Raw genomic sequence first — 12,791 nt, forward strand, 5'->3', positions numbered from 1 at the left:
GTGCCCCAATGTAAATGAAGAATTTATCTGCTGATTGACCACGGGCATCCACATGTACTGTTTTTACCTGTAAAAGCTAATGAGGGTGTTATTTTTCCTGAGGGGTGTGGATACACATGTGTATACCTGTACATGTATTTAATGACTTAAACTATAATCACCTTCAGATAAATTGCTATAGTATATTGCTGTTGTATTCTGTATTCAGTAGTCAAATCAAGCATGTACATGTACAAATCAGTCTTTGGATTATCTTTGGTTCAGATACTTATTTGATAACTATTAATCACAAGGAACTGTGTGTGCCCCCGCGTGTGTGTGTGTATGTAATGTGTGGGCCCAGGCTTTGGTGTTTTATCAATCATCCCAGTTGATTCAATTGTATGGCCAGTATTGAGAGTCACCAATTTAGGGAGAGAGCTGGATGACTCAAATGAGTAGACCAGTGGCTCTCCTGGTAGAAAGTACTTCCTTTCCTATGGCAATTTAGAACAATTCTAATTTGAAGTTTAAGGAAGATAGATTTCTCTGTAACTTCTTGTGAGACCAGAGAGGTTGTTGGAGGCAAAGTCATGCAGGGTTTCTCTTTGTGAAGTGCCTCTTTGAGTCTTTTGGCTAGATTTTACTGGGGTGTATTTTCCTATTTGGGAATTATTTATGTGTTTCAGTTCCTAACCAAATATATGCATTGAAAATACCTTCTTTCTCTGGGATTTTGAGCAGAAACATAAGATCAGATTTTCATTTTTAAAACATGACTCCAAGAATGAGTGGGAGAAACAAGTTCTTCAGTAGTCCCGGTAGAAGATGGTAGTAGCTTAGACCTAGGGTATGATACATGGAGAGAGGTGGACAGGATTGAGAGAGATTTGAGAGAAAGTCGGTAGGACTTGTTAGTGAAGATTGGATAGGTGGTGGGTAAGGTGAAAGGGGAAGGGGTCAAGAATGACTTAAGTTTCTGCTTCAAAAGATAAAAGCTGTGTGTACTACCACTGTACTTTAAGATGTTGATAATATATGTAGAATATTACAAAAATTATTTGCCTTGAATATAAGAATACTAGTTAGAATTTTCAGAAGTCATTTTGAAATGCAAATTTGTTTTCTATTCTGGTTTAATAACTTTAATGTATGACTTATTTACCTCATGGATTATAGAAAAATATGTTCAAAATTACAGTACTTAAGTTTGATCTTAAACTACAGCCATAGTAGACAATGAAACATCAGTAAGATGTTGATGGGGACATTAATTAAAAACAATGAATTAAACTTGGCCTTTTTTTTTTTTAAAGGGGTCCCTTCAGTGTTGTACGACGATGTATCAACAGAGAAACTGGGCAACAATTTGCTGTAAAAATTGTTGATGTAGCCAAGTTCACATCAAGTCCAGGGTTAAGTACAGAAGGTAAGAGATGGATTTCAAGTAAGTTATTTGATGTCTGGCTTTATTTCATCTCCAAAATCCATTTATCAACCTAACTTTCATCCGGGGGTGGGGAAGTGGTGGGTATAATGTAGTGGGAAATGGGTGGAGACAGTTTAAATTCCATTCTAGTTTGTCAATTCTAGAACATGGTATTTGAAAGATAGCTAGAGTAATTTACAGTTATAGAACCATGTAAGATTGCTCTAGGCCTATGGTTTTTGATTAGAAGAAAGTGAAATCTGGATATATATTTTTGTAGGGTCTAATTTTGAGTCCTGTGGTAAGGAAGATGGGATGGGAAGGGAGGGAGGGGAAATAATGACAAAGATATGATAATTGCAGGTTCAAAAGAAACTAAGATGAATTCCCTCCAAATCCATAACTTACCACCTTTAGGATTATGGTTAATAGGACTAAAAGACTCCTATATCACATTTGGCCTAAGTCACTGAGAGTGTATATGTAAAAATTTGAAAGATCAGTAGGTTATGACATGCAGGACTTAAACTTTGGTTTTAAGACCTTGATATGGTTAATTATATTTATATGTAAATGTTTTTAAACAGTAGGTAAGCATTTTAAAGTTACTTATTTTTTATACAGTTTTAACTCCTAGCTTCACGTAGCCACAGTTCGCATGTGCTCCTACTTCAGCAGGCACAATTGATTATATTTATTTTTCTAATTAGCCTGTCTTCTAAATTCAGGCTTTTTAACAGTCCAAGAACAATGCAGTTGACAGTTGAAGTTGGAAAAGCTAAGGCAGAGTAGCCTATTTATATTTTATCCAGTTATCCTAACTTTGGAAAGTAGAAACCCACATACTGTAAGCTAAACAGAGCTTAATCCGTTTCTGTAGATCTTTTTTCAGGATCATTGCTTTTAAATACTTTTTTAACCCTTTGAATTATTATTATTATAATCCATATACTGATTATAGAAGATTCTTAGAAGCTGTAACTCACAAGAAGCACTGATTTTTTATTTTTTTTTTATTTTTTTTATTTTTTTTAATTTATTTATTTGACAGAGAGCGAGAGAGGGACCACAAGCCGGGGGAGTGGGAGAGGGAGAAGCAGGCTTCCCGCGGAGCAGGGAGCCCGATGCGGGCCTCGATCCCAGGACCCCGGGATCATGACCTGAGCCGAAGGCAGACGCTTAACGACTGAGCCACCCAGGCGCCCGAAGCACTGATTTTTTAAAGTGCTTTAATCCTTAAAATGTTATGGCAAGGGGCGCCTGGGTGGCCCAGTCGTTAAGCGTCTGCCTTTGGCTCAGGTCATGATCCCAGAGTCCTGGGATCAAGCCCTGCATTGGGCTCCCTGCTCTGCGGGAAGCCTGCTTCTCCCTCTCCCACTCCCCCTGCTTGTGTTCCCTTTCTCGCTGTGACTTTCTCTGTCAAATAAATAAATAAAATCTTTAAAAAAAAAATGTTACGGCAAGATTCAGAGGTCTTAGATCTCATGGTTTCATTCTCTGGAATTGGCTGTTATTACTTTTTAATATAAATTATTTTATAAATGTAGCAGAATTTAAAATTTACTTCCAGGCAGGCTTTGCAACTTAATTATGTTTCCTAAAACTTAACTGGATTTAAGTTTAATATACTGTATTTGATTTTCTGTACCTCAGTTGTCAACTAATAAAACCTTCCTGGGTCTTGAACATAGTTTATTAAACCTATAGACGTGTTGAACCTTTATTTCTCTTAAATGTTCTGTTACTGTTGATGAACTTAGTAAGAGTCTAGCTTAAAATCACAAGTCTAAATCAGTTACTCAGTATACCAATTTTTATATTGATTTAGCTCATTGTTATACCTAATTCTGAATCTCTCCAGGCTAAAGACATTTTTAGGGAGGCAATTGATTACTTTCTCAGTTTGCTGAGGTTGTTTATTGACAGATTTTTTTCAGCAAGGGATCTCTGGCGCCATAGATTCAGACTGCTAGGCTGAACCTCTTTTTTTTTTTTTTTTATTGTCACCTAGTGCACCTAGTGAGGGAGTCAAATGCCAAACTTAATAAAAAGGAGGTGAGGGGAGATGGGGAGGGTTGGCATGTAGTCCATGTCCCTGAGTTTGTCTTGTCTTTACCTAATATATGGGAGCCTGTCACTGAAATTGTAGTTCATTCCTTCATTGTTTGGCATTGCTTTTGTTATATAAAAGTCTTCAAATCCTATTCTGAAGACAAGGCCAGTTCATTTCATTTATCCTATATGGTAGGGCCACAACCTATAGATATTAAATGATACCAGTTGAATTCTGTGTATTACTCATGACTTTATCTGGTTTTGATAAGAGTCCATTGTTACTCAGATGAAAATGTGCCACTTGTCCTTTATATTTATGGCACCAAAATGTAGTTTTCCCATCTTCTTTAGCACAGTGACCAAGAAGCAAAATCAAAATTCCATCTCCATTACCCCCCCACCTTTCCTTACTTCCTCCCTCCCCTCCCTCCCCTTCCTCCCCTCCCTCCCCTCCTTTCCCTCCCTCCCCTTCCCTTTCTTTTTCCTTCCCTTCCCTTTCTTTTTCCTTCCCTTTCCCTTTCCCTTTCTTCATGCCTCCTTCCCTTCCCCTCTCCCTCCCTTCCCCTCTCCCTCCCTTCCTTCCTTCCAATGGTGTTCCCATATCCTCTTATTGCTCATGTTCACACTATCTTACTTTAACTTGGACACATCTTAAGATATATATAATAAATATTTTATTTATATAAAACCTCTAATTTCCCCTTCCCAATGTCTTTTAACTCCTTTCCAGTCACTGAAGGCAAAACATCTTATCCCCTTTGCCCTTCTAGTCCATTTACAAACTGTTAGGGCCCCAAAATGACCTCATTCATGGCTAAGTGTAGGAGATGCTATATTAAGAAGAAACATATTTTGAAGTGAAGTTTAACATAATAAAAAGGAATCCATAAGTTTAAATATCTAGAAATAGCTGTATTTACTGTTACATTCTCTTCTAATTAAGAAGAGAACTCTCTCAAGCAACACATAATTTAAAATCTGTTTTATTCTTTATTCTTTTTCCATTTTTTAAAATCTATTATTTTATTTAAATTTTACTTAACATATAGTGCAGTATTGGTTTCTGGAGTAGAATTCAGTGATTCATCACTTCCATTTTATTTTTTAATTTTTGTCTTTGTGGTTTGTTTGACCTTGTCATTGCCTCAATATTTTTTCCTGTTTTAGTGCATTTGTATTCAAATACATTATTGAGTAAAATGGGTTTTGTAAAGTGTCACCTGAGGTCCTAACATATGCTCTTTACTTGGACAGATCATTATAATACAAAGACAGATAAAAAGAGCACCTACTTTTTAAGAGGTTTACAGTTAAATAGTCTTCAACCACTGTTTCTAACATTGTTTTATAAGAACATGTAATAAATTCTAAATACATAACTTACAGATTAGCTTTTGAAATGAAATACTATATATTAGTTGGAGACCACTTGTATGTTTTAATATTTTAAATTCTTGATGCGCCACTGAAGATGTAACTATTTGAATATCTGTTTTCTATTTTTCCCATTAAAATCATAATTTTTTTTCAGTAGGCGTTCTTAATTTACAGGTTATGGGGTATCCAAGAACCCCTTAAATTGTAAGCTCAATTACAGATACATGTTCATTTTCCTAGGAAGAAAGTCCATAGCTTTTATTAGATTCCTAAAAAGGCATATTATTCCTAACTGGTTCAGTTTCTTCTTTCACATGTATGAAAAAATGAAATTGATGCTTATGAACATGAGATGAATAACAAGTTTTTATTAAATGAAAGCTGGCTGAATTTATATTAGGATATTCTGATCAGAGGATATTTTCATACATACATACACAGCCTCCATTAATGAAATTCCTTGATGAATATCTTAAAATTTTAATTACTACACATTTTAACTCCTATCTCTTTATGTCTGCTAAACCACTAATTAAATTTGACTTTTTTTGTTTTGAAAATAGGTATCAAAATTAGGCAAATTGTTATAAGGAAATTTTAAGGAAGGTAAGATATATAGAATGGGAAACTGAATTGACAGTTCTGAGATCTTAAAGGAACTCAGTTCTTTATGGTTCAATTTTAAAAGTTCAAAATGGCAGTTTTTATTTTGGAAGAATATTGTCTTCTAGAAAGAATATAGATTGGGTTCCAGTTTACCTAGTCTCTAAGAATATCTCATTCTAAAAGTCCCAGATAGCAGATGATGTCAGCGAATTGGAGGAGTAAGGACCTTTGACAATTCTCCTCTCCATAAAAGCAAGGGGAAAACTGGCAAAAATAGAATCAACTTTTTCAGAACTCTGGAAATTAACCAAAGGTTTGCAGTTATGCAGGAAGAATTTATTCAGGAAAAACCACTGATTCTTGCTAAGAACAGTGAGCTTTGTGGCATTTTAACTTGCCCCATTCCCACCCCCCTCTCTCCAGTTCCATGGTAACCTTGAAAACAAAGAGTTCACAATCATGGTGAAAACCAGGAGCCTGGCAGCCACCAAAGGAGGCAGAACTGGGACAGAATTCCTTGAAAGCCTCATGCCCATGAAATTGTCATTATCTGACCTGTCTGGTAGTTTCCTGGAAGGGACCCACTTGCAAGGCTTGTCTTTATTTGGTCTGACTCAGAGATTGCCTACTGCAAAATACCTTTTGCCTGGGGGCATTTGTTGAAAATTTTTAGAGGCAGTTTAACTTCACAGCTACCTGAGGTCGCAGAGTAACAGTTGGGGCAAACAAAAATCTAACCTAAAAGCTTAAAAAGAAAAAGTGGGTAGTGAGAGGTCTATAGGGGGTCTGAAAAAACAACAAACGTATTTGTGGGAATCAAGAAAGCCATGCACATGCATAGGACTGTGCACACACTCGGAAAAGACCTAACGAGACCTTAAGCTCTCAACTCTAGCCAACCTTGAGGCTGTGCCAATAGGAATTGAATGCTAAGGCAGAGTTGTCAACTCCCTGAGCGTTGAAGGTATGCCCCAATACATACACAGCCCCTGCCTGAGCAACAACCAAACTAACCAAGCAGAGACTTAGTGGCTACACTCAACAAAGAATGCAGACTTTACAGAATTCATTCCAAAACCTTATCAAACAAATAAGAACAAAAACTGCCATGTAACAGCAAACCCTAGAGGAAGGGAGATTCTAACTTCCAGAGTTGACACATTATTTAAAACATCTAGTTTTCAACAACAAAAAAAATTGAGACATACAAAGAAACAAAGTGGGGCTCGTTAATGGGGAAAAAAGCAATCAATAGAAATTATCCCTGAGCAAACTGAGTTGTTGGACTTCCTAGAAAAAGTTTATTTTTTTAAAAAAGATTTTATTTATTTGACAGAGAGAGAGTGAAAGAGCACAAGCAGGGGAAGCAGCAGAGGGAGAGGGAGAGGGAGAAGCAGGCTCCCCACTGAGCAGGGAGCCAGATGCCAGGCTTGATCCCAGGACCCTGGGATCATGACCTGAGCCTACTGCAGACGCTTAACTGACTGAGTCACCCAGGCGCCCCTAGAAAAAGAGTTTAAATCAGCTATTTTAAATGTGCTCAAAGAAATAAAACTGTCTAAAAAACTAAAGGCGAATATGAGAATAATCACACCAAATAGAAACTATCAATAAAGAGAAATTATAAAAAGAGAACCAAATAGGAATTCTGGAGTGGAAAAGTACAATAAACAAAGACAGTTTTACTGGAGGGACTCAACGGAAGATTTGAGCAGACAACAAAGTTAGCAGTCTTGATGATAGGTCCATTAAGATTATTTAGGTTGAGGAACAGAAAGAAAAAAAGGTTGAGCAAAATTAACAGAGCCTCAGAGACCTGTAGGATACAATCAAGCATATGAACATATGTATAACTGGAGTCCCAGAAGGAGAGGAGAGAAAGGGATAGAATATTTGAAGAAATAATGGCCAAAAATTTCTCAAATGTGATGAAAAATCTAAATCTACACATCCAAAAAACCCAAGAAACTCCAACTCCAAGTAGGGTGAACTCATAGATATTTCAGAATCAAACTGTCAAAAGCGACAGAAGTAACTTCGTGTACGAGGGATCTTTAATGAGATTAATAGCAGACTTCTTGTCAGAAACCATGGAGACCAGAAGACAAGAGGGTAACTTATTCAAAATGATGAAAGAAAAAGATTGTCTACCAAGAATTCCATATCCAGGAAAATAATACCTCAAAAATGAAGGTTAAAGACCTTCTGAGATTAACAAAACAGAAAATTCATCACTAGCAAACCTGGCCTACAAGAAATAGTAAAAGTAGTCCTTTAGGCTCAAAAGAAAACACTAGATAGTAACAAACTACAAGAAGAAATAGAGCACCAGTAAAGGTAATTGCACATGTAAATATGAAAGAGCACAAATGTATTTTTGATTGCAACTTTTTTCTCTTGATTTAAGAGATCACTGCTTAAAGCAACCAAGAACAAAGTTGGTGGACTGACATTACTCCAGTACTTCATTTAAAGTTACAATAATGAAGACAGTGTAGTATTTGTGAAAGAAAAAACAAACAGATCAGTAGAAAAGAGAGCCCAGAAATACATCCACACAAATATGGCCAGCTGATCTTTAAGTAGCAAAGGCAATGGAGAAAGGATGGTCTTTTCAACAAGTGGTTCTAGTACAACTGGACATCCACATGCAAAAAAAAAAAAAATTGGATCTAGACTTGGACCTTACTTTTTTTTTTTTCCCCCAGAAAAGTTTACTCAAAATGCTTTTCTTCTCAGAACGGGAACAAGGCAAGACTGTTCATTCTCAACATTCTTATTCCACCTAGTGCTGGGAGCCATCACAATAAGCCAGGGAAAGGAAATATAAGCATATAGGTTGGAAACGAAGAAATTAAACTTTTTATTTGTAGATGACACAAAAGCCTATTTACAAAATCCCAAGGATCTATAATAACAAAACTTCCAGAACTACTGAGTTCATCAACATCGATATAAGATGAACATACCAAAACCAACTATATTTGTGTTTTTTTCTATGCTTGGCAAAGAACACCTGGAAACCACAGTTAAAAACATCGCGCTATTTGCAATTGCCCAAAACAAAATGAAATTCTTAGGTATAAATCCCATGAAATATCTATAAGCCTTGAAAAAACTATAAATCTCTGATGAAAGAACTCAACAGTCTAAATAAATGGAGAGATGTACTCTCTTCATGGATTGGATGACTCAACAAAGTAAAGATGTCATTTCTTCCCAGATCTATCTATGGGTTTGCTCCAATTCCAGTTAAATTCCCAGGAAGATTTGTTGTGGGTATGGAGAGCTTATCCTAGATTACATATGGAAAGGCAAAAGAACAAGAATAGAGAAAACAATTTTGAAAAGCTGTAATCAAGTGGGAGAAATCATTCTACCCCATTTGTTAAGCTTTATAGGAATTAATACAGTGTGGTACTGGCAGAGGACTAGACCACGATCAGTGGAACAGGTTAGATTGCTCAGAAGTAACCTCATACAAGGACAGCCAATTGATTTCTGACAAAGGTTCAAATCCAATTCAATGAGGAAAGAATAATTTTTTTAAAAGATTTTATTTTAGAGAGGAGTGGAGCAAGGAGTAGAGGGAAAGGGAGGGGGAAAGAATCTCAAGCAGACTCCCCGCTGAGCAGGAGCCCGATGTGGGCCTCAATCTCACAACCCTGAGATCATGACCTGAACCAAAACCAAGAGTCCAATGCCTAACTGACTGAGCCACCGAGGTGCCACAAGAATAGTGTTTTTTAACCAATGGTAGTAGAGCAATTGGACATCCATAGGCCAAAAATTGAACCTCAGTCTAAATCTAACATTTTATATAAAAATCACCTCCAAGCGTATCATAGATTTGAAGGTAAAACATAAAGCTATGTAACTTTTAAAAGAAAACATACCAGAAAATCATGCAGGACCTAGGGTATGGAGTTCTTAGAGGTGACACCAAATTTACAATCTAAAGATAATGAGAGAAAATCCAACATTAAAATAAATAAGTAAATAAATAAGAGAAAATCCAACAGTAAAATAAATATTTTTAAAAATCCAGTTACCCAGTGGATAAAAAACATGAACAAATCCAAAAAAGGATTATACGAGTTTGTACGAAGCACATGCAAATAATGTTCAACATCCTTAGTTATTAGGGAAATATAAATTTAAACCACAACAAGATATTACTACACAACTATTAGAACAGCTGTAATAAAAATAACACTTTGTTTTCACAAAAATGTGGAGAAACTGGATCTTTTATACATTGCTGATGGGAATATACAGGATAAAGTCACTCTAGAAAATAGTCCAGCAGTTTCTTTGAAAAACTAAACATAGAGTTGCCAAACAATTCAGCAGTTGTACTCCAGGGAAATGTACATCTCAGAGAAAGGAAAACCTATGTTCACACGAAGACCTGCAAATAAGTTTTCATAGCAGTTCTATTTGAAATGGGTAAAATTTAGAAAGAACTAAAATGTGGATAAATGGTTAAACAAATTGGGTTACATCCATACCATGGAATAACTATGCAGCAAAAAAAACAAAACCAAAAAAACACAAAACCTGTTGATGCATGCAACTACTTGGGCAGATCTCAAGGGAATTATGCTATGTTAAATCTTTCTGAAAGGTCATATACCATATGATTTCCCTTATATAAGTTTTGAAGTAATAAAATTATAGAACTGGACGACAGATTAGTGATTGTCAGGTATTAGGGATCACAAAGTTTTTGTGAGAAGCATGAGAGAAGGGGAGGTAGGTATGACTCTGAAGGGATTGTTGTGGGGGATCTTTGTGAACATGATCCCAGGGTCCTGGGATGGAGTCCCGCATCAGGCTCCCTGCTCAGCGGGGAGCCTGCTTCTCCCTCTGCCTGCCCCTCTCCCTGCTTGCACACACACTCTCTCTCTGACAAATAAATAAAATCTTTAAAAAAAAAGTCAAAAAAATAACCAGCCTAGGAGAATATAAATGACATAAAATAATCTCCAAACTTTATTGTTACTTACAAGACAGGTGCTTTAACCAACTAGGCCATAGAGCTACCTCAACCTTTATTGTTATTTAAATGAAAAAAAGAGAAATCACAATATAATATTCTGTATTATGTTAAGTAGAAAGAAACCTGCACAAAGAACTGGAAGGATCCATATCAGTATGCTAAGAGTGGTTACTTCTAAAAACCACCTAAATGTCCAGGGGAAAAAATGATCTCCAGGATATTTTTTTTTAAAAGCAAGCAGCCTAAAATAATCCACATGCCAAAGAAACACTTTTTGGGGTAGCAAAATTTGCTCCCCTACATGGGACACTGATTTGAGGGTATGCAGAATCTCTCTGTGCTATTTTTGTACTTTCTGTTAATGTACAATTATTTTAAAATAAATAACTTTTAAAAATTTCCTCCTAATTTGGGCGCCTGGGTGGCTCAGTTGGTTAAGTGTCTGCCTTCAGCTCAGGTCATGATCCCAGGGTCCTGGGATCAAGTCCCACATCGGGCTCCTTGCTCAGCGGGGAGCCTCCTTCTCCTTCTTCTGCCTTCCACTCTCCCTGCTCATGCTCTCTCTCTGTCAAATAAATAAATAAAATCTTTTAAAAAAAATTTCCTCCTAATCAATGCACTCATCCACAAAACGGATAATTAGCCCATAAAGATTAGGGCATATAGGCGAAAACATTTTAACTTCAGGTTTTGGTTTCCAAATAATCCAAATTGTTCTGTATAGGCAGACTCTGACTCGTAACTGATAGCATAATCAAAAACTGTCACTTGTTTTCCTCAGGAAACATGAATATTTAATAGATTTAATTTACATAGTGAATTTATGTTCGTTATGTGGAATAATTACTGGTCTAGTTAATAAATCTCCATCTCTTCCTTTTGCATGCAGAAAGCATTTGCCAAAACCTTTTCTTTGCTGTTGCATTTTCTTAAGGTCACTGTTTCTTCCACTGTGGTTTACAGTTGAAATGGTTAGAAATAGTCTAGCAAATTCCAAGAGATTAAGGCTTATACTTCTGTTTTATTTTGTCATATAAAATACCATAAAAGAGGATTCTTGAGCAGCTTGATCATGTGTTTTTAAGTCCTAACCACAGATTTAATATATCAAATTCAATAAATATTTGAAATAAAAAGACCCATTGTTTCAAACATTAATGAACTATCCTTTATGTGCCATGTCATATACATGTGAAAAATATTAATTTAACTGAGTTATCAGATCATCATTTCTGAGCACTGGTATTAATAATCATAGACTCTTATAGTTGATGGAGTCCTTAAACTTGGCTAATATTTAAAAAATCATATTTGTTAATAGTGGTTCTGTGGGGAAAATAGGGTTTTGTATTTCATGGACTAGTTTGAGAAAAACTGCTAGAAACCAGCTTCCACCTAGTGAATAATTTTCAACAGAAGACTCCCTTTTCATAACTTCTGACCATAGTAGTCATTTAATTACTATATGGCTCACTGGGTAATATATATTCCTAAAGGGAGTTTTCCCATTAGGATTTTTGTTTATTTTTATTTTTTTTTTAAAGATTTATTTATCTGAGAGAGAGCACGCATGTGCACACGTGCAAGTGGGGGGGAGGGGCAGAGGGAGAGAATCTCCAACAGACTTCCCACTGAGTGCAGAGCCTGATGCAGGGCTCTATCCCATGACCAGAGACCAAACCAAGAGTCAGATGTTCAATTGAGCCACCCAGATGCCCCAGGTTTTTGTTTATTTTTAAAGAACATACATTTTATATAGAAAATCAAATATTTCTCTAGGTCTTAGGCAATAAATTATGAGTGCTATTTTAGCAAACTGCCTCGATGGTACATCTTTGGCTGTTTTCCCTTCTGGCCTTTTTTTGTGACTGTATTGAACTTTTTGAGGCTGAAGAGTCAACTTTAAAAACATCTGTTTTTTCGGGGCGCCTAGGTGGCTCAGTCATTAAGCGTCTGCCTTCGGCTCAGGTCATTATCCCAGGGTCCTGGGATCGAGCCCCACGTCAGGCTCCCTGCTCCACGGGCAGCCTGCTTCTCCGTCTCCCACTCCCCCTGCTTGTGTTCCCTCTCTCGCTGTCTCTCTCTCTGTCAGATAAATAAAATCTTTAAAAAATAATAAAAAATAAAAACACATCTGCTTTTTAATGATTAGATCATTTTGCTATATTGTGGCAAGCATTTCTGGACAACAATATTTAAAATAAGATGAATTTTACAAATGTCAAGTTTATAATTGAATTGCTAATCAAATCCTTTTGGCAGTTACTGTTCTGTAACTGCTGATGAATCTCTAAAGCTGAGGCAATTTATCATGACTGTCGTAAGATCAACTCTGGAAAAAGA

The 12,791-nt window shown here is 36.3% G+C and overlaps 1 protein-coding gene across 13 annotated transcripts in view; it reads left to right on the forward strand.

Moving 5' to 3' along the window:
* Nucleotides 1–12,791, forward strand: part of CASK (calcium/calmodulin dependent serine protein kinase) — a 343,515-nt gene that overhangs the window by 64,934 nt on the left and 265,790 nt on the right. For 7 of the 13 annotated variants that reach the window (XM_078064626.1, XM_078064624.1, XM_078064630.1 and 4 more), the window contains exon 2: nt 1,296–1,408. In XM_078064626.1, coding sequence (XP_077920752.1) covers nt 1,296–1,408 — 113 coding nt within the window. Of the gene's footprint in view, nt 1–1,295; nt 1,427–12,791 lie in introns of all 13 variants that reach the window. The other 6 variants (XM_078064623.1, XM_078064622.1, XM_078064628.1 and 3 more) reach the window with 1 other exon arrangement.

The sequence above is a fragment of the Halichoerus grypus genome, chromosome X (genome assembly GCF_964656455.1).
Source record: "Halichoerus grypus chromosome X, mHalGry1.hap1.1, whole genome shotgun sequence".
NCBI classification, from domain to species: Eukaryota; Metazoa; Chordata; class Mammalia; order Carnivora; family Phocidae; genus Halichoerus; species Halichoerus grypus.